This window comes from Varanus komodoensis, unplaced genomic scaffold (assembly GCF_004798865.1).
Source record: "Varanus komodoensis strain SLA01 unplaced genomic scaffold, ASM479886v1 scaffold13_1, whole genome shotgun sequence".
Classification (NCBI taxonomy): Eukaryota; Metazoa; Chordata; class Lepidosauria; order Squamata; family Varanidae; genus Varanus; species Varanus komodoensis.
The window spans coordinates 1,106,200-1,129,235 of NW_025335408.1; the positions used below are offsets into that span (position 1 = coordinate 1,106,200).

The 23,036-nt window shown below is 37.4% G+C and overlaps 1 protein-coding gene across 3 annotated transcripts in view; it reads right to left on the bottom strand.

Moving 5' to 3' along the window:
* TBK1 (TANK binding kinase 1) overlaps nt 1–23,036 on the bottom strand; it is a 27,423-nt gene continuing 4,387 nt past the window's right edge. For 2 of the 3 annotated variants that reach the window (XM_044423025.1, XM_044423026.1), the window contains exons 2-21: nt 22,206–22,324; nt 21,425–21,565; nt 19,788–19,917; nt 18,157–18,338; nt 17,027–17,187; nt 15,876–15,986; nt 14,056–14,235; nt 13,460–13,656; nt 11,952–12,010; nt 11,287–11,378; nt 10,258–10,359; nt 9,023–9,098; nt 8,238–8,359; nt 7,612–7,688; nt 6,846–6,885; nt 5,362–5,463; nt 5,165–5,261; nt 4,144–4,250; nt 2,982–3,053; nt 1–2,090 (exon numbers count right to left, since the gene is read on the bottom strand). In XM_044423025.1, coding sequence (XP_044278960.1) covers nt 2,039–2,090; nt 2,982–3,053; nt 4,144–4,250; nt 5,165–5,261; nt 5,362–5,463; nt 6,846–6,885; nt 7,612–7,688; nt 8,238–8,359; nt 9,023–9,098; nt 10,258–10,359; nt 11,287–11,378; nt 11,952–12,010; nt 13,460–13,656; nt 14,056–14,235; nt 15,876–15,986; nt 17,027–17,187; nt 18,157–18,338; nt 19,788–19,917; nt 21,425–21,565; nt 22,206–22,292 — 2,187 coding nt within the window. In that variant the 5' untranslated portion in view covers nt 22,293–22,324 and the 3' untranslated portion in view covers nt 1–2,038. Of the gene's footprint in view, nt 2,091–2,981; nt 3,054–3,783; nt 3,830–4,143; nt 4,251–5,164; nt 5,262–5,361; nt 5,464–6,845; nt 6,886–7,611; nt 7,689–8,237; nt 8,360–9,022; nt 9,099–10,257; nt 10,360–11,286; nt 11,379–11,951; nt 12,011–13,459; nt 13,657–14,055; nt 14,236–15,875; nt 15,987–17,026; nt 17,188–18,156; nt 18,339–19,787; nt 19,918–21,424; nt 21,566–22,205; nt 22,325–23,036 lie in introns of all 3 variants that reach the window. The other variant, XM_044423027.1, reaches the window with a different exon arrangement.

Consider the following 23,036-nt stretch of genomic DNA (forward strand, 5'->3'; position numbering starts at 1 on the left):
TCTTTTTCAAAATGAAGATTTATTTTTGACTAATTTGTTGGACACTAAAATAATTTTAACAAGCCCCATAGCCACTGCTGATGGAGCTAAGAACAGGGTTTCTACCATAAATCAATTAAAATACAAAACAAATCATTACACACTGAATAAGAAGCATAATGTTATGTATTATTGTATACCAACAATGTTAAAGAATCATTTACACTATTCATTGAGACTAGTTCAGTATAAAGAAAATAAAATCCATCATCCCATTTCCCCAACCCTCAACGATCATTGAGTAAAGCAGTTATGCAAAATGATAGTTCTGTAAAATAAAAAGTACAAAAGAATTCTACTATAAAACAATTACATTGCAGAAATATAATCTCAGCATTTCAAAGTAGGAATTTATGTACAATAAGGCAGCAAGATTACACACAAATTTACCATCTATGTTTTGGTGATCCTTCCAAACTAGTATCTAAACTTTCTTCCACCCTTTCTAAGTTAGCTTTATTAATAGTTGGGATTTAAACACTAATATGCAAGACTGCGGTCCTGCCAATTACAGATTGCCTATTATTTGTCTGTGCTCTTCATAATGGGTTGAATTTTAAAAAGAACAGTGACAAGATGGAGAACCCTTCCTGCATTTCTGTTCTTTTCATTCCATTCAAAATGGAAGAATTAGAACTAGAAGCTTCATTATAAAAGCAATGAACACTGGGACTATAATAGTAAAATAAGGATATATTTTTCCTGGTCAAAATGGAGGAGACAGAAAGAGTAGTCCATTGGAAAGTTAACCTACACAAGCCCCAACTTGAGCTTGTGCATGAAGACTCAATTCCCTTCTGGAATAGTCTCAAACCAGATGATAGTTCTGAGGACTGATTCTGATAAACCAGCTGAGAACTGCAATCATATTCCTGTACATATAGGAAAATAAGCTCCACTGGAGTCAATAAGATTCATTTCTTTTGTATGTATCAAAGCACTGGAAATAAACTATTTACTATAGGTTAAAGACTTGGTTATATTTAGAGTAGGTCCATTAATTTTAATGGGACCTCAATTGGTCATGACTAACTTATGTTTTACTGATTTCAATGGGTTTATTCTAAGTCTGATGCCAAACCCATGTTTCCAGGAAATGTGTGAACACATTTGTGCAAACTGCTACAGCTTAAAATGTTAAGATATTTTAACTGTGTTAATAAAAAGGCAACAATTCTTTTAAGGTTTTTTTAGATTTTATGGAAGATGAAAATCAGCATATGGTCTATACCAACCTTATTGTTTAAGATCTCAGTGAAAGTAATATTACTTTAAAATTATATTTTAAAAGAGTTTTACAAAAGGATGAACAAGTTTCACTATATTTGAGATGCATTGCACTATTAAAGAAAATGTTTTAAAATAGTTCATCTTTGCATTTTACCTACGATTTGGCAAATGGAAGGCTGAATTTTACTTACTTCTAAGTCCCAAATACGCTAATTATAGTTTTGGTAAAATATAACATGTTTAAAACAGGCATGTTTAGAAATCCAACAATATTTCCTTCACTCCTAGAATTTAAGAGATACCTTTTATGTTGTTAAAGTATCTTTTTAACATTTGATGGCAGACATCTATACACATGAAACAAAGCAGGGACAGTTCCAGATTATAATAAATGAGATATTTCAGCATTCATATGGCTTAAAAGGAAGCCTAACTGCCCTTTAAACAGCAGTGCAGGTTCAAGACCACAAGCTCTCCAGCAGTGTTCACAAAAGAATAAACCAAGACAGCATTTGAAGTCAATGCATTGCATCAGTGTGCTCACCACAATATGCAGCCATAATAGCTTTTATAGGGAAAATTCTGATAGTACTTAAAATGTTAAGACCACTTTTAACATTACCAAAAGAGAGACTTTCTCTATTTACAGTATATACATATTTACACATTTCTGTTAAATACTGAAGGGGAAGCCAAGTGCAGAATAACCTTTCTGCATATAAACACTATCTGTGCAAAGTCAATAAACTGCATCACAGTAAATATACACCTAGATACAATCTACATTCCGTGGGCCACCATCCATAGTCAAAGCACCAAACCTAAATGAAAAAAGATAAGCTAGTTTAGTGTTGATACTGTTGATACTTCTTAGGCATGATTTACACAGTACTTTTCTTCTGCAGTCAGACTTGTACCTATGCAAAGAAACATTAAGTTGGATCCAATGACCCCTTACTCCTACCAGAAGACATTCTGATTTCTGCTAATTCTTTCTACACCCAGTGGCTCCCGCCATGCTGCTCCGCATCCCATCAAGTTGGAATGCAACGGCCCAAACTGTGGGTTAGGGTACTGTGTAAAACAGTTCTGTGTGTGGTATGGCAGGAAAGTGCCATATCACTTGATTCTTATATACTGCAAGCTCCTTAAGCAAGTTAACAAGCCAATGGTAGCTATCTTCAAAATCAAGTTTATATGGAGATGCAGGAATGAAATGCTATCTTTGCCTTGAATTCAGCTGTCAATTTAGCCCTTCAAGCTGTTGGGCTCTATTCTCCCACTCCCATCAGCAATTTATCACCAGCTGTGAAAGTAATTTCTATAGAGTGGGTTTTTATCTCTATCACAATTTGATTGCTAACAAATAATTTGACTGACAATATTTTAAACGATAAACCGATGCAACCCACCTCATCCATGCAGCCAGAATCATATACATGTACTATCTTGAAAGAACTCGTAGGTGGGACTGTTCTACTTGACTGGCACTCCTTTTTGTTGGGGGGCACTGACAAGTTATCCACCCAGTGGCAGCAATGGGCCTTGCAGTATGGTACTGCACCAGGTGGATCTGGTCTCCACACTGTTCCTTGTGCATGAGAACAGTGTATATATGCAGCAAATCCTTAAAAGATGTTGAATAGCTACTTCCTCACCGAATGCATTTTATATGCAAGTCAAAAAAAAAATCCATTGAAATCCCCACTTACCTTTCTAAAAGGTGATTATTTTCAGCTAATTCTTTCACAACACCCTCCATTTCTTCTTTTAGTTTCTTCATACTGCAAGAAAAATGATATGCTTAATTTCATCCTAGCTTCCAGTTAAAAAAAATATTTTTGAAACCTTGGACAATCTTTTTCTTTTCTGCCCATGAAATCCACCAGAATCTTCACTGATATGTTAAGACCTTCCTATTTAGGTAGTCTTTCATTTGTTGCTTGTTTATTTTACTGCTGGATCATTAATATTTTATTTTTAAAAAATTCAATATTGTACCATATTCTTTTTGGGGGGGGGGGTTACTTTGTTGTTTTCATTGTTGTCGTCATTTTGTTTTATGGCTGTAAACTAAGGGAATTTGCAAATTGGGAAGTATCCTAACTGGATCTAGCTGCCCACATAAGGAAATTATTTTCAATGTACTATTTAAGAAGTTGTTCCAATTTTACTAGAGCAGCACTTTCTTCTGCTAATACTACACTGGCTTTAGGCCTGGGATAACTAGCACAATATGAATAGCTGATGTGAAAATTAAGGAACAGAGAAGTGGCATGAGCTCTTCCGGCACAACACAGGTCTGAGCCATCTTCCTGATTCAGCTCTTGTAAGAGAATTTAAAAACTGCCCAGGGAGCTTTGGCTGTGGGACAGTATAAAAATGAAATAAATAATGTTCCTGTTCATTAAATATAATTGTGACCCAGTGTTATGCAACTATTCAGAAACCCTGTTTTCTGGAAGATGGTGGAACTGACCATGGGAAATATCCTATCCTACTGAGTAGACACACCTGTTTGATTGGGCCTGCCATCTGCCTAAGAGTAATTATTTCCAGCCTGCAGAAAACAATGGAATTTCAAAGTCAGTTCAACTTTCCTTTCAGCAGTACACAGTGATCTAATAAATCATCTCTTTGTACAACTCTGCTTATTACTAGGCTGTTTCTACAAGAAAAGGTAACGGGTTGCAAATCAGATTGAATGCAATCTCTGCTTCCTGATGTACAGGAATGCCTCCTCCACTAGTCTTTTTAGCAGTGAAAATAAACCTTCATCTAAATGAAGGCAACAGTGACCATTTTAAGATTTAACATAACTGCAATGTGTGGAAAGCAGGTAAAAGTATATTCACTTAGTCAAAACACTCTTACCCAAGAGTCATTTCCACCAAAGTGTTTGAACTTGGATAAACTGGATTGACTGTATGTTTAATCCCACTGGAAGCTGCAATCATCTTATGAGGCAATGTTTCTTGTAACTGCAATAAATGCATAAAGTCATGTAAAAGACAAAACAGTATCCACAAGTTTAAAAGCACTTGCTCTCCTGATGACTTCATCAGACCCTCACTGGGGAGCTCCTTTAGGCTTTCAGTGTATATTGATATTTATTGAATACAAAGTTATCTAGATACAAAGCTAACAATCAGAATTTATGCAGTTTTGGAAACAAAAATAACAGTGTAATTCAGATGTGTATCTAACATGGACAACCCAGACAGTATTAACTGTTCTACTTAATGTTATTTAGTTTTTATCTACTTAATGTTAATACTTACAGAACCAGAGAATTAGCAAGGCTTGGCCATGCCTGTTCTCAAAATAAGTGTCTTGTCCAGCATCTTATTTTATCACTAGAAATTTACTGATTCTGATTTCTTTTCCAGTTTTGGAAAAATATCAGTGAATTCTGCCTAGCTTTTTATGGCTGGACATGGTCAACTAAATGCTGAGTTTCTCAACATTTGGTGCAGTTGCTCAAACATTTTTGAAAAGCATCTTGCATTTTATCAAGTGGATGAATGGATATACTGCTTATTTTTTGTGGTTATACGGATGGCTTTCCTGAAACAGATTATAAAATTGGATTGCATAATTTCCTGATACATCCGGGCTGGAAGCTATAATTTTAAAATTAAAATGTTTCCAGATGATTTTTCCTTTGCTTACACAACTCTCACAACAATACGACAACCCTTGAACGGCAGTTATTTTAATGGAGCAGTGTTGGTACTTCCAGGGTATAGAATAAATTTCATAGTCTGCTGGAGAAGAGAGAGCCAGAAATTGATTGCTTTTGAATTTTGGAAAACCTGGGCAGGCTATTATGAATTTCTGCCAGGCAACTCTCCTTTCTAAATACTGACATGGAATAACTGCGGAGAACTTTTACCTCATTTACATAGTCCTGGTATTTGGACACCTCATCTTCAATATCAAAGCAGAGCTTTCTGAGAGACAGTAGTTGTTTTCTTAAATTAAACATCTTCCTGGAAAGAAATAGAATCTATTGTAAAAATAATTTTTTGTTAGTATGTACTGCTCCTACAGTGTTCAACATTACACAAATACACACACAAAGAATCTTGCCTTATCCAGTCTTCTGCCTTGTCTAAGAAAGTGTCATACTTGCTGACACATTCTTCCTTGAACAAGGTCATGGCTTTTGTCGCGTGCAAAAAAAGCTTCTGCCTGTAACACAGAAATAAGACTCAGTATATTGTCATATAACTTCCAGGTAGTCTATTATCCCAACTTACTTGGATCTAACTATCAAGAAACACACATGCACACAGGGGTGGGGAGCATGAATGAGTGGAATGAAGCCAAGTTACATATCTTAGTAATATCTTGAGTCCTTTTCATTAGTTTCATAAGGAATATATATTAGACTAGTACGCCTTTAGTTTGAACTGGCTCCCTACTGTTTTGAGATTATTACATATTGGGAATCCTGTTGTCATTTTCCAGATCAAAAGAGTGCACCCTCTTGATAGCACATGGGATAAAGCTAAACATTAAGTGGCGGCTGCTCCTGATCTGTTCTCTACATAAGCCATTCACCCCAAAATGAATAAAATTGGTGACTCATAGCTTAGAAATACATAGAAATCCAGGTGTAATAAATTCTGCAAATGAAATATTTTCTTCCTTGGGTTAGCGTTTAATGATTAAGACTATGCTAAAATGGGACGGTCATAATTTATTTTCATATATAGATCTTCACATATTTTAAAAGGGATTTTATTTTTAAGAGTTTGTTGGCTGTTTTCAAGTGGTAGGGTAGCCCACATAGCCAAAACCTAATAAATAGAATATTATACTATACTTCAAATAGTGTTTTAAAGTTCTGCAAACAAATTTATCATTTGAAAAGACATGATCTGGAAATTTAGAAATCCTGAGAGTTGCAAACAATGAATGAAATGCTATCATGTAGGAAACTTTGCCCTCACTTTTTTCCCCTAAAAATCTCTACAGATAGCAACACAGTGGGGAAAATCTGCTTCATGGCAAATTGAACTGTGAATTCAATTTTCACAGTTGCACTTGGGGAAACAAAAAGATGTGGTAATGCGCAGAGAGAGCAATCCTTAATGGGATGGGTAGGGAGCTATGAAGTGAATCTAGCACCTCATCGCCAACCATTTTAGCTCACACTGCAAGGGCAGAACATAGGAAGATTGATTAATCCAACAGTTTATTGTTCCTGTACAAGTCATGGGTTGAATTGTTTTTGGCTTGTGCATCTCAAGGATGTAGACAGATGCCTGGGAATGGTGGGGGCCAACAGCTGTGCAGCTGACCCTTGCTGGTATTAGCAGCTTATATTGGTCAACAAGGGACTGATGCCATAGCAGGGAAGTGATTAATGGCTCTTTGTGCAGAGTTCCTCCCTTTGCTTAAAACAGGCAATAATGAGGCCTTTACGAAAGAAATCTTTTCTTGACCCAAACTGCAGAAAAACCTTTGGAACTTATTTATACCACTTGCACTAAAAAGATTTGAAACAGTAAAAGATCAAAACTCTGAATAGCAGTTATTACAAAATTTATAATATTTTAAACATTTACTTGTCGAATTTGTGAATTTGTTCTTCATTATAAGGAAGTCCTAAAGGAAGAGAAAATCCAATGAAATTGGGCAATAAAATAATGGTTTGCGATTTCTTATACAGGACCCCCATATCCTATGCCTTCGTTACTGCATTTTCAGTTAATCATAGTTGACCTCAGCCATAAAGAGGAGTTGTAAAGTGCTGTAAAGTGCCAAAAAGAAGCCATAAAGTGACATAAAGTGCCAAAGGAAGTCATGAAGTGCTTCCAGTAAGCAAAGATTCTAGACTGAATAGGGAAAGAAAAAATGCTGAGGTAAGAATGAACAAAATTATATAAAAATGTATACAATATACATAGAGTTCACTATTATCTGTGGTTTCAGGCATCTGCTGGGAGGCTTGGAACTGATTCACACAAATATGGGGTTCTGCTGTACTCTAAACATTTCCTGAATGGTACATTAGAACTCTACTCACTACTTGAAAACACATCCTAGTTGCTTTCACAGTCCAAGCTCATGGAGTCAAACACCCCATTAACTCTTTTAATTCTATTTATGCACCAATTTTCCTGTAAGGAACCCAAGGTGGCTTACATTATCCTCCTCTCCATCTTATCTTCACAACAAGGCTGTGCGATAGCTTAGGCTAAGATTCAGTAACTTGCACAAAAGCACCTAGTGAGTTTCATGGCCAAGTGGCAACCAGAACCTGGATCTCCCAAATCCCAGTCCACCACTCTAACCATTGCATCAATCCAGGAATAAATTATAAATACTTACTTCGTTCTGCCTTGTCTTTTTTGAACTGATAGTAAATTTCTGAAATGGAATTCAGTAGTACTTGTAACCTTTCTGGGCTAGATGGGAAAGGAAGAAAGTAAATACTTGTTTTGTTTTGTTTTGTTTGTTTATTATGCTGCCCTATAGCAGAGACGCTTTAGGCAATTAACAAAAGTTGAACACACACAAACAACAAAAATTAACACAAAACAACAAAATTACAGCAATTGCGAATTTACAGCAATTGCAAATCAGCATAGCAGCAATACAGGATAAAATGCAACATTTAAACTAAAGTTAAAAAGTTTAACTGTTATCATACAGGAAAAATTCAAAACTTTTCACCTGGCACAGAAAAAAAATACAAAGTAGGTGCCAGGCATTCCTCTTTGGGGAACTCATTCTACTGCTGGTGTGCCACACCTGAAAAGGCCCTCCTCCTGGTAGCCACTCACCTCACTTCCTTTGGAGGGGACTCCCAGAGAAGGAGGCCCAAAGACGACTTCAGGACCTGGGTAGGTACATATGGGGCAAGGAGTTCCATCATATAACCTGGCTGCATGCCATATCAGGATATATGATCTTTAACAAAGCACAAAAAGCACTCAACATGAAATGTCACTTACTTTCTATCTTTTGGATGGGTGCCTTCCTGGTTAGTCCAGCCATCAGATAGAAGGCCAGTAGGAGAGAGTTTGTTTTTGATATCCTGAAGACTAGTCTCTATTGTTCCCCGTGAGCTAGAAAGCTGAAAGGATGCAACAAATTCAGCATTACCAGTTTAACCATGAAGGATCCAACAACTACAACAGGAATACAAGATATTCCTATTTTATCACTGAGACAATGCTGAAATTTGGGACATGTATACCAAGAAATCCTGATTAAAGGAAAAAGCTGAAAATGGGAAATTGCATACATAAGCTGCCAGAAACCCACAACATTAAGACTACATTAAAATAATTAAAGAACCTGTGGTTTCTTAACTGGGGATGGTTCTGAACTGTCAGAAGTGAGCAAATGTGCTGGTTCCAGACCAATTATGCCACTCTACTCTGCTAAACCACCCAAGGAAACCCTACTCTTGATTTCTCGCTGTGATGTCTGTTCCTGAAACTCTGAGGGCGAAACAAACCTAGAGCTTTAACCCATGGTTTGTTAATGCATTAACACTCTACATTGTTTCATTCTCAACAACCCAGATCTCCATGCCAAGATGAACCACCCAGGAAGTGGTTGTACATATACATATGTACATATATATGGTTGTACATATACAACCATATAGGAAACATGATATGAACATGCTAAATCCTGATAATATTTTCTTTGACAGGAAAAAACTAAGTACAGCTGAAATTTAGAAGACAGACCTTTGAGTACTACAATGCTGTAATATTTAAGTGGTTACCCGTAACAGCTTTGAGTGTATGTCTGAGATTTCATCCACTTCTGGTGCTAGATTGATTTGCAACAAGTTTTGATATCTGTTTGCAAAAAAACAAGACAAAGTTAACCAATAATAGTTCTTTTTACTGTGATTACATCTTTAAAGGTGATATTTTAAAGGTAATATTAAATGTAATTAAAAAACAGAATAAAAATATTATTCGGGCTCTAGCTGGACTTTTACTATCATCTATAGTGCGTTTGTGAAGCCTGGAAGGCAGAGGTAAATATTCCCCCCTCACTGACCCATACGCCTCAATTGCAGCCCCCTAGGGGAGGCCTCCTCATTACCAAATTTCTACTGGTGATTTTGATACAGATCAGTCCTTCTGCACTGTTGCTATCAGGAAGAAAAAAATGAACTGCACTGGGATCCCTGTGCATGCTTTCTTGGTGTGTGCCTCTGTGTGTAGGTGCTGTAGCTATCCAGCATTGCCTAGGGCCCCCAGGGCCAAAAAAGTCTGTGTACTGTTAAGATTTCAGAAGATCATTCTTTCCCTAGAGAGGCTTGGATGCAACCAGAATCTAAAAGTCTGTGAAAATTCTCCCAGTTGTGTTGAAGGCTACCTTCCAAATATGCAGCATTTTAAGATAGCCAATTAACCTTTGTTAGTGATATCCCACGTGAGCAACTTTGCGGCTTCTTAGGTTTCCCTAGTTTACAAAGCATCCCCCCGTCCCGTCCCCGCAAAAAAAGAGCAAGTAAGATGCATTAAGAACAAGGACTGCTCAGCTTTCATCGAAACTGGTCAATTATGGAATTTTTCTCAGGGATTAATGCTATGGCAAAACTGAATAAAGGATATTCCACCCCAGAGCTATCTCAGATTAATTGACCTGCAGCTAACAGCAGAGCGAGACAGATTGGCTAAGCAGAGGATACCATAGTAGTGCCTCTTCTTAACCATGCAGACGCTCTACAAACCTTGGAGTAAAGATATCCTTGGTTTTAGTACCGAGGCATTGCCACAAAAAGTAGCAAATTATTAACTCATTTAAAGAATTCACAAGCAACACATCTGGATTTTTTCTGGAGTACTATGTCCCAGCTCTGGTTTACAGTGTTCATTAGTCAGTCATTTAATCAGTCATTGACATAACCTTACCCAGTCCTTTTAAAACCAGAGTTATCTTTGACTTGGTAAGCAGACCTTCCTACAGTACTGAATTTATTCTAAAAACAGAAATCATACTCACATTTTCCCAGCTTTTTCTATATTTCTGTTGCAAAATTCCAGTTTGATAACAACTTCTGTCTTTTTGCGAAATGTTTCATTGTAATCTTCCTTGATAATTTCACTAGAAATTGCACCAAATGAATTAGTACATATATTTTAATTTTTATCATATGCTTTGAACAGATTATAGCTAAAAACCTCTTGAAAGTTATGTAAGATCTTATGCAAAAACTAGCCCACTTACAGAAACTCACTGCAGCACACTCACAATAAACTTGAATTGTTCAAAGTTAAATTCAGTTACTGTGATGCAAACATTGTGAACTAGTTCCAGAAAAGGTAAAGCAATCTCAAGCACTTTTAGTGGGGCGCATGCCCCCTTCATGGAATTACTTCCTACAAGTAGTAGGAATTACTTCTGCCAAAACAAGTGTAGGATCCCACCATCCAACACACAAACCAATTTAGACAGGATTGTTTTGAGAATTAAGCATATTTACAGTAGACTCAGTGAAATCAAAAGGACTTAAGTTAGGGTTCATAGATTTCACCAAGGAATGGGCAACCTGTGGCCCTCCATATGTTTGGCTTACAACTCCCATCAGTTCTAGCCAGGGCAGGGTTAGGACAGAGTATACATGCTTTGCAGAAGAAGGTCCCTGGTATCCCAAAATCTCCTGCCTGAAAGCTTGGAGAGTTGCTGCCACTCGCTGTCAACACTGCTGGGCTAGATGTGCCCATGCTCTGACTCAGTGGAAGGTTGCTTTCTGCATTCTCCACCCCTGGTTTATGTCAAGCATGACTAAATCTGGATCCATCCCATGATTAAAATACAGTTAGTTCTCCACTTTCCTTTGAGCAATGGGTAACGGGATACTTTGTAAAGACCTATTTTGTATGAAGTGCCATCACCCAATTATTGCATGAGTTTGTTTAAGGCTGGATGAATATGGTATGCATGGAGTATCCGGTCCCACAATTCATGATTCAGGGTTAGTACGATGCCTCAGAATGCATTCAGCAGGACTCAAGTAATGGCACCACTCACATTAACCATCTGATTCCCTTTCGCATCAGTTCTTGGTAGAGCAGTAAAGCATGGGCAACTCTGCAGGCATAACATACAACTCCTGTCACTGCCTGAAAGATACGTAAAAGCCATCAATACCACTCACTACCATTTGCAAGAGAACAGAGAGCAACAGAGGTTCCAGTCACAGAAGATGAACATTTTAGATTAAGACAAAAAAATGAAAAAGGAATGGTTGAGGCAGGTGGGAATCCTGGCCAGTACCTGTGACCAAGACAGAATTAATGGAGAATTGCGTTTTCTCAGATCACTTTTACAATGCAGGCAAAAAGGAGCAGACACACACTGGAGGCGCTGCATTATATGGCTGGGAAAGGCATTAACACCACAGGAGGCAAGGAATTTTAGTCGCAGCTGCCAAGTACGCTCTGAAGTTTAGCTCTGTATTTGTTGCTGGGTTCTGTCTCTAGTTTGCCAGAAGAGAGCCAAGGCAGAGTTCCTGGTTTGCATTCAACACTAAACAAGCTACGGACAGGTGGCCAGTGGTTTGTTTTGTTTAACAACAGCCACACAAGTTCACTGACACTTTTTATTGTGACATGTGAACCAAGCAAATACCTCACATGCATTTCATTTCTATTATCTACAACAGCCCTATTACACAGTTATAATTAGATACTCACTTTAGCCATGCTTGCATCCGTATCCAAATCATAACGTTGATGGACCTTAGGAAGCAGAACTGGAACAGATTTTTTTAAAAAATTAAACTGTTATCCAAATTAAGAATTTAATGACAAATTGAAGTATGATTTGTTAAAATAACCAACTACTTCTACTCAAGGAGACAAAACTAAAAAGATAAAAAGTCAATGTATACTGTTAAGATTTCAGGAACTATACATAGAAAATGTATTACAGACATCATTGTCAAGAATGTGCATTAAATTTAAAAATATAGCTTACAAAGCAATTTATTAGTTTGTTTTTTGAACTAGATAGATGACTCCATTAATATGGAATTTATCATATATAGAATTTTCTTTTTCAGACAATATTTTAAAAGTTGTTGTATAATTATTTTCAGGTAGTATAAATGCTATACCTAAATATTCCTAAAAGGTCCTTTTGCATCATCTATTTTTTGCTGTACTTACCAGGGAAAATGTTACTGACCTTGGAATAGAAGAATATTTTTATTTTACTTTCATAATAAGCAGTAAAACTTGTAGTGCTGTTGAAATAACTGTTATCTATCTATCTATCTATAACATGTATATGCTTCCTATTGTACTATAGCATCTCTCGTTTGTTTAAAAGGAATAAATATACTTTTGTAGGGATTTCTAACGCACAGCACACAACCTGCTACACAATTGTTTGCATGGCTAGACAGAAGTAGGCTGTACTGAGTTCAACAGGACTGACTTTCAAGTAAACCTGTATAGGATCATTGCCTATCAATGCAATTTTATCTATTCAGAAACTAGCTGCATTTCATTCAATGGAGATCACTCCCATGTAAGTGGATGGAAGGGAGCCATTTAAATCACACCTCCAAGTTTAAATGCAACCATCAGGTGCATTCTATCAGATAATACTATAGCAGGACCTTTCTGAAATAAACAGACATTGCAGAAGACACCAGAGCAAACTGCACCACCACCCCTTCCTACATAAAAATAAGATAAGCTAATCAATAACTATTTATAAGATAACTTCTGGTATAAAATTTCCTTTTTTCCTTTTTTCAATTTCAGTTATGAAAAAATGCTATTTTAAAACAGAACTTTGATACTTCAAAATCTGCATAAAAGGCTGTGGATGGTATGCCATCACCACCCCTGCCCAATTACACCTATTTAAAAGCACTCCTTGTTTTAGTAGAATCTGCATAAACCCTAATTGCTCCTAGGCTTACGGCAACTTATTACTTGGCTTATGGCAGTAAGGAGTGGGAGTGGGCAGGGAGTCACATTTAGTGGTCAGATGGGAGAAGAAAAAACATCACCATATTCCAAAGGTTGATCGTTACATGATCATGTAATAAAAGTTGAATCTCATTTTTAAAAAATAATTTCTAAGTGGCTTGAGGATGGTAGCATTATACTATAAAGTTCAAAGAAGTTAGAAACTTAACATCACTTTAAATATTTATTTATAACACTTAAGATTTAAGACTCCACCATACTTTCTTCGTAAAGCAGTCCCACGATGTTCACAGACTCCCTGCTAACTACAAATATGGGGTTTTCTTCAGTGGTTCTAGGGAAAGCCTGTGCCAATCTGTTAGGCTCCAGGACTAAATGCCGACCTTCATATATCAGTTCTTGATTGTGTGATGGTATTTTTGTCTGCTTGTAGACCAATTCATGAAAGGCAGCAACACTGTTAAGACAACAAACCACTACATATTTAGGACGTGTCTCCCAGTGCAGTAAAATATCAATCCACTGAGAAACAAAAAGACAGAATTAAAGAGGGAAGCTATTCCAGCAGGCTGCACAAAGGAAGCTGAAATGTTGAGTCATTCTACTAGTCCTGCAAAAACAACCTTTCCATTCTCCCTTCTCCATTCCTCTTCCCTTTTCCAATTGTAAGCCTGCGGGCAGGCACTGTCCTGTTTGATTGATTGTATGTAAGCAACTTTGGGAGGCTTTTCGGCTGCAAAATAAAAATACCTCAGACAAATATAAATATTCTTTTCATAGGCACTCAGCTCTGATCAGTGATCACAGTTCTAGTGCTCAGGTAATAATAAGCATATGAAATGAAAGGAACACTTACTTATTATGATTGTGAATATAAATTTTGTGCGCTGTCATTTGTTGCAAAGAGAAGACATGAATAATTACTCGGTGGAGTATATCGCTTGTCTCTCCAAAAAACTGATCAAATCCCCAGCATTTCTCTTGATCGGCTTCAAGAATATTTGCAAGGACAGGGGTAAGTAGTACCTGCAGGCCCCTAAAAGTCACAGAGAAAATAAACACATATTAAAGCAGAGCTGAGCATGATTCTTCTTCCTCAGTCCAAACCTGACTATACTAATATTTATGTGTAACAGCACTCCCAGAGCATAAAAATATTTGGGGTGCCTTTCAGTTAAACACGACAGACGTGAAGGACTGAGCATATCACTGGTGACACATACCTTGCAAGAAGAGGAAACTTGGTTACCTATCTGATAATTCCTCACAAGTTGCTGGAAAAAGGCAATATGATGATCTTTCACTTTTGTGTAGTCAAAAGCCTAAATATACCTCAAATTTAGCTATATGCTGTTAGTGATATATTACCACCACTTGAAGCACAATTGCCATGTTCACACCTACACATAAACCAGTATTCTGGAGAATGCTGCATAATTTATTACAAGCAGCATGCTGGTGGAAGATGCCTGCTCCTTCTCATGCAACTCATCCTCCCACCTACAGCAGGGAAAGAAACCTGAAACTATCAAGAAAGAAAAGCGGAAGTGTAGCATTACACCTGAAACAAAGCTTGTGGTTTATTGCTCCACTGGCAAGTGAGGATCCAAAGGCAAGGACTGCAGATAGTTTCCAACTGCTGGTTTTTTAGGAGCAGTAAGACAGAAGCCAAATGGAAATGATTAGGGAGTGTGCAAAAACATGTTGCTCACAACCAAAGGAACTAGGACTCTCCCGAATGTTAGCTTATTATTATGTGCAAACACAGCTGATGCACAGAAAAATCCCACATAAAATGATCTCTGGGTTCTGTAAAAATTCTTCTTCTTGACATTCTTGTAGCAATACCCAAGAGACACTAGGTGATTTTAGAAGCAATCATATTCCTCTTTTCCACCAATGTTTCAACTATACAGATTAGTCTGAGCAATAATATTTAAATTTTGCCCATCCCATGCTTCTAAGAAGCAATGGGTTAATATTAAAATTACGAACGAGCAAAAGAAACTTTCTATAAGCACAGGGAATATCATCAATACAGAACATAAATTAAACAAAAATTATTGATCCCTGGTGTTGCAAGTCATGTTTCCTCCTGCTGATCAGGCTGTTTCTCTTGCAAAATACTCTTTATTGTTTCCAAATGCAAATCATCCAGACAAGTCTCTGAGCATTCACAAAGCAGTGTGAACCCAGTCCAGTGATTACTTCACAAAGCTCTCTTTGCTTGCGTCCCAATCCTCAGGGAGGGGCGCTGTAGAGGTAAGCATGCCTCTTTTTCTCATGATCTTCATCTAATTGACTCTCTCAATTCTGCTGATGCCTAGCCAAGGGGGCCAGCTCCGAGGCGAGGGGCTGATCTCTCTTTGTGTATTCCCCCGTCCCAGCAGCCCCTCCTGTTAGCTGTATCTCCATGCTAGTCCCAGAATCTGTCTGGCCAGCCACCGGGTCTGTCCTTGAGCTAATCACCTTTGCATCCTCCCCGTGCTGCATCTCAGGACTTTGAGCAACCGCCTGCTTCTCAATCCCACTGAAATATTCATCTACTGAGCCTGAATCAGCAAAAGTGATGCAACTTGCATTCTGCAGGAATACTTGCCAAAGCCTGCCATCACTCTTGCTCTCAACACCTGTCAACCTCCATCTAAGTTATTTAAACAAGTCAAAACTTCTTACTTAGAAAGGCTACAGGAAACAGGCATATCACGACTCCATTCAATTGGACCATTTTCTGCTTTCTGTACACCAGATATTGCACCAGAAGGCTTTCCAGTTATAATTTTATACCTATGAGATAAAAGCAATAAAGTACACAGCCATCAGGAAAGATGGGACACAGTAAAACCTTCAACAGCAGCTTTGAATGCTAGTTTATTTTAGAAAGGCACAGTACACATAAAATAACAACACTTTGTTATGTTAATATGTGAATTATTATGAAAACACATGTAAATTTATATGAATTCCCTAAGACTTTGACTAGACTGCAGCTTAGGGAAGGAGCCACATTTTGTTGATAAGCAGCTTTCCAGTACACTTACTAGTGCTAAAATGACAGATTTGTTCACAGGAAAACAGAATGTTTTCTATTGCATAAAGTGCTTATTCCAGTCAATTCAACATAGTAGAGTATGCCTTCTGAACCATAGATTTCAAACTATCTCAAAATCAATCAATATGCCATTCTCAAGATTTTATGCTTACTGGGTTCATAATAATGGAGTTCCATTTTTAAAGGTGGGTGGAACATAGTTCTAATATATAAATAAATAGTATCTGGGTAAAATAAACAGTATGGAATTATTAAACTTTGTGAATGAGGAATGCAATATACAATTCATGCTCAGCAAATTTCATCACAATGTAAAATACATACATATGGTAAAGCAAGACCTGTATGAAATATTGTACCAGAAGGTTTTCCAATTATAATCTGTTACTTTTATACTGTGATTTAGTGGCAAACCATTAATGGGATGTGAACCGACCCACTGTAAATGCTGAAATATTTCAGACACCAAACACAATTTTCCTTTGCTTTCTTAAATATACCAAATTAAATCTGCCCTGAAGAGAACTAGAAAACATTGATTCAGCCTGTTTGCTAAAACATTTTCCAAAACTTCAGTAATGCAACTAACTTTATTATAATGGGTGAAGGATACCAAAATGGCAGTATGTGTAACATGGTATTAGGTATTAAAGAAAGTATTTGAATAACACACACAAACAATTTGATTCTTTGTACTGTTTGTGAAACACTTGATTTTGGTATTTTATTTGCTAGAAAAATTTGAGGATGGAGTATTTCCGCTAGAATGACCTACATCACTTCTTTGTTTCTGCGAGGTCCTTCAAAAGGTCGAAAGGGTAAACTTCCAGTTGCAGCATGGTAAAATGTCACCCCTATGCTCCACAAATCAACCGTTGCACCATACTTTTTTTGATGCTCTTTCCTCAGTACTGCTCGCTCGTACATATCAGGGTGCTGGGGGGTGGAAAAAAAGACAGATGTAGGAATGAATTTATGAACAAAGGGCACCATATGGCCTAACTTCCAATGTCTTAGAATAAACTGAAGAGATTGTATAGGTTTAAAGAATTGGTATTTTACTCCGCAAGAATGTGTTAGTGATAGAATACAGTTCAAAATAGGCTATCCAACAAGAGCATGAAAACAACTTTCTTGCCACTACAGAAACCCCTGGTTCTAAGAACTCACAAATAATTGCTATGGAAATTTGTGGTGGAGGGAAAATCAAACTGCATTAGCTTATAAGAACATGTCCCAACAATGCACTTAAAACTAAAGGCAGTTACCAAGGTCTAAAAAGTGGAAAAAACATGCACAGAACACAAAAGATAGCTACACATACCTATATGAACCTTTTGTTCCTCTCCAGAGGTCCTTCTCTGGGTGCCCCATCATGTGAATTGACATGGTTAACTGCTAGCAAAAGGACCTTTCCAGCTTTAAAATGCCTTCCCAGAGAGGCTTACCCATAGCCTTCTTTTTGGCTCAAGATGAAGATATTTTTATTCTCTCAGACCTTTTAAGAATATGACCTTAAAACTCTGAATACACAGTTTTTATCTCAACAGGATTTCTTTTTAATTGAGGCTACATTTTTGCAGCTATCAAGAAATGTATGTTGTTGATTTTGGTTACTCAGTGTTATTACTGTACTTTATTTTTTTCCTATGGGAATAGCTCAGAGACCACTGTTATTGGGCAACTCATATAACCAACACAAAACAGCATAAATAAAAATACAATTAAAAACAGATGCATTAGTCCACCTTAACACATGCAGTCTTACACACAAGATGCTGCTGAGCTAGGAATTGACAACTAAGGTTCTGTTGGCAGTAATGTAAGTTGTTGCCAAGCTACTTTCTCTACGTATCAAAAAGCCCCAAAAATAAGGAAGAAAAGAAATAAGATCAATGAATTTACCAAGTATTCTTCTGTACCGTAAAGGGAGACAAACTGTTCATCATCCTCCAGTTCTCTAGCAGCCCCAAAATCTGTCAATTTATAAACAGATTGGCCATCTTCACCTATAACACGCATTATATTGCCTGGCTTGATGTCACGATGGACTATTCCATTCTCTCGAAGATGGTTCATGCCAGCAACTTAAAGATAAAATGAAAAGAAAGATGAATAGATGTATTCTTAAAATTTACCTATTTCTGAAAAGAGACAGAGTGTACTGTTACAGTTACAGGAAAACAGGGAGCTTTTCAATTACTTTATTTTTTTTCATCAGTGACTGCCAAGAAGGAATAAACAAGTGATTATGGCCAAAGTTAGAATAGTTTGTAATGCTGGCACAGGTTGAAAGATGGGCAGAGTCATATGGACAGAGGCAGTCTTTAAGGTAGCCTGGCCCTAACATGCTTAGGGCTTTAAATGTCACTTCTATTGGAGCCAGAATTGGATGGGCAGTCAATAAAAGTGATTGCAACAATGGATTCACAAGGTCTTGATAACCGGTTCTGGCCAACTTTCTAGCCGCTCTATTTTGAACCAGCCACAGCTTTGAATAGTCTTCAAAGCTGCTCTGTATTGAGCACATATAGTTCATAGTTGTCTATGAACTACGTAGCTCTGTGTCTGAGGTACATGTCATCATGACCAGGTCTGCTTTCTTTAAGAAGGAATGGAACTGGCTGACCAGACTCAGCTAGGCCAAAAACTCTCCTAGCCACTGCAGGAATGCACATTATCCCATGGTATGCCCACAAGGTAGTGACATGCCTTTGCTCATAGTAGTAAACTATGGCTTGGTGTAGGTAATTGTACAGTAAAACTCCCTTATCCACTGTTTCAGTTACCACGGTTTCACTTCACTGCAGGGGACCACAGTCAAAAACCAAACCCCAAGCGCAGCCTGCTCTGGGGGAACTCGTCCTGTGTCATTTCACAAGCCTTGTGCACAGCCGCACACCCACTCCCATGTCTGGCGCCTGCCCTAACCTCAGTGGGGGCAGCAGACCATTCTGGGGCAGCTGTGGTGGCAAGCCAGGAAAGGGAGCGCTCCCCATGCAGTTTTCTGTGGAGAGACACAGTGCTACCTGTGCAGGTCTCCTCCTCTTGCCTGCCTCCCCCACATCCATTCATGGTACAGTAGGCCACAAAACTTTCCCCAAAATCCATTTAATTATTGATTAAACTTGCAAATAATCAAATCCGTGAATAGTTCAACCTGCAAAAGTTGAAATTTGACTATATATACTGTTTGCTGTGGTTTCTGTGGTTTCAGGTATTCACTGTGGGGCATGGAAGCTATCCCTGAGGATACAAGGGTTCTACAGTGCTGCAGCCAGAATGAAAGAAACTACACGAAATCTGGACTCCATAAGATATAAATAAAAACTAGGTTAAGTATTTGAATACAGTACCACAACAAACTAAGACAAACATGAGCCAGGTATTGCTGAACTGCAACTCTCATCATCAGCCAACCATTTAAAATGCGGAACAGGGATGATGAGGTTTGTAGTCTAACATCATCTAGGGACTCAGGTTTGGGAATTACTGCACCAGATACTAAATACATAAGGAAAAAAACTTTCACATACCAACATCTCTCAACACAATTAAAAATTCTGCTTCTGGCAACCCATAGGCATTAGATGGCTCTTCTAAAACTGTATATAAGCTGCCACATGGACAAAATTCCATAACAAGGACTTTATGTCTAGACGCTGTCTAGAAAAGAAAAATAAAAGATTTGCAAGCTACATGAAACAAGTAACAATGCCAAAAACATAGAGAAGTTGATTTCCTCCTTGTCAAAAAGATGTCTAGGCTACAAATGGATCAAGCAGAAAGATCCACAGGATCCTCATTTAAATCCTTTTCCAGTAGATTATAAAGATCAAGTACAATGATCTTCAGCTAAGAAAATAAAAGAGAAGATCCCTAAACACCCTGAAGGTATCATCTTTCAAATGAGACAGACAGGAAAGCAAAATTGGTTATGAAGCAGAATATACTTGGCATTTTCTTTTAATTCCCTTAGAAAACAAGTGAAATTATGTACACTACTTGGAAGTTTTACTGAAATCAATAACAGTTACATTGAAAGAAATTGTGTGTAGAATTGGTGAGCCAATTTGAGAACAGAAACTCACGGAAATATTCTTTTGTGTCTGTTCCATTATATGAAATGAAAGCAATTTTTCCTCTGGCATTTAGAAAAAGGAACCATACTGAAAAAAGTCGTATGACTAAAAATCATATAATCAATATTTAATAAATGTATACATCACAATTTAATTCAACCACTCCATGTCAGATTTATACATCTGCACTGTACACAACAGAAGCTACACACTACACAGGCTAAAACACAATTTAGCATCACAAGAATAATGCTAGTCTCACCACCTATTTCCACATTCCTGTCTCCCCTGTGGTTGTGACCACAGGGAGAAGTTCAGAAAGGCTCAATTCTGTTTTAAATTAGCTATGGTTTGCAGTGTTGAAGCCAAACAAAATGTTGTTAATTTTAACCAGGGCTTTTTTTGTCATAGAACGCACCGGAACGGCGTTCCGACACCTTTTTTTCCAATGGATTTTATGAAGTGATTTTGAATCGTAGCAGATTGGCAGCAAACATCGTTAACATAGTGCCTGCGGGCTGCTTTTGTGTCTGCTACCTGCTATCCGATACTGCTCGGCTTGGGATTGGTGTGGGTGGTTGCGGCGACGTAAGTTCCGGCACCTTTTTTTTTTTTTTTTACAAAAAAAGCACTGATCTTAACTATGGTTAATTGCAGCAAGGCAACATCAATACATAGCCTTATGAAGTTCGCTTGTTTTCATGAATCATAACCAATTGTAGCTACAGCTTAGGATTCAGATGATATGCTGAGCGCACAATCCTATGCATGTTTAGGCAGAAAAATCCTACAACTCCCAGAATGCCCCAGCCAGCCATGCTAGCTAGCATATGCTATATGTTGCAGAAGTGCTTTTGTCTATGCATGGAGAAGATTTTAACACAAGTAGACACTTCCAATTTTCTCCCTGCAGAGGTACCAGACAAGGGGAGAAGGGCATGCATTAGCACGGAGGCTTGTTCTCATAATCCTAAATCATGGTTACATCCAAACACTGCTGTGAACTTTACCATATACTGAAAGAAAAATGATAGTAAACCTTGGTATACAAAATGCTATCATCCCCATCAAGCACAATGGGTAATATGTACCTCTTCTTCTATGGCAAATAATTTGACAATGTTCTTGTGATTAAGTTTCTTTAACACTTCAAATTCTCTCATCTGAACATCCAAAGGACGAAGGAAGCTGAAGTTATTAAATACTTTAACAGCATACAGATCTCCAGTTTTCTGGAAAATAGACATTGAGAGTAGCTTTAAAAGTAAAAGCAAGTCACACAACCCACTCTGCAATAATAACACTTGTCCCTCTATGTTTTGAATTCTCTGTTACAAATTTTAAATACCATTGCAATCCTGTACTCCTGGGAGTCAAACCGAATATAGTAGGACTTTTGAGTAAACGTGTAGAGAAAGGGTGAGAGATTGTAATTCCCTCTGGGAACTGGATTCCCTCTCTTCTGAAAGGCTCAAATGATAACCTGGGGAGAAGCCAACAATATCAGGTCCCTGGCCAAAGCACTGACTGGAACTCTTCCATGTTGTGGTTCAATGTTATTCAATGTGAATAATGAAATTAATTACTAATGGTAAACATGAGGTGGAGGAAGTAACAGAATTTTTGATGAAATTAGATTCAGATTATCTTCTACATCTTAGTTTGCCTTTCCATGCTTTTAAAAGCATCTGCATTTGGCAAAAATTGTAAGTAAGATAAAGTCACATCTGTTTCATATGTGACAGCTTGCACCATACGTTGCATTTATTTCTTAAAATGAAAGCATGTATTCAAAAGCTTTGTATGACCTTTCAAAAGGTCATACAAAAGCATTTTCAGCTGACACCAAAAAATGTATGTTGCTATACAAACCTTGTGTCGTCCACGAAAAACATTTGCTGTAGCTCCTTGTCCGAGGACATCCGACAGAAGCCAGAGATAATTTGATGTGCTCTGCATGATTGCTCCCAATTAGACAATCCTTGTTTGATCTGAAGAAAGAAATAGATTCTCTTCAGCAAAGTGTCAAAATGAGTATGAAACAATACTTACCCTTCTGTTCTTATTTGGGACCCAAAAGAATTGCGCCAGTAAGTTCAACTAGACTGAATTCTAAAGCTCTCATTCATTCATTTTTAGGTATTAAAGACATTTAATTAACTTTAGCTTGAATTTATCATTGAAGATGAGAGTACAATGCATTTTATTTGTAATGTAGAGATGAAATATTTTAAGTATCAAACTTTAAAGACATAAGGAAACATCTAACTAAGGAGGACCACTAAAACAATGCACAAATCCATCCTGCTCTACATTAAGCCCTATTTTTCTTTTTTCCCTTCCCACCCTTTTAACTTGGGTCACTTTTTTAGACTATAAATTGCTTGACGGGTGCTGTCTTGTTTTACTTGACTGCATCTAAGTGGCTTCAGGAGACTATTCCACTGAGGAAAGGGATACAAATATTTTGGATAAAGGTACGTAAAAGTTACAATTTCAAAAGCGTCCCTTTTCTTTTTCCTTCCGTTATTCAAGCAAATTTCCATCATGTTTTATTCATAAGGGTCTCCGATTTCTTTTATACAAGTTTTTTTCAAATTTTATAAAAAATAATTTACTTTTAGCTTATTTTGTTTTTTATTTTGTAACTTTTAATTGCCTCACCCTGTACAAGTCTATTTAAATACTTTAAATAAAGGTGCA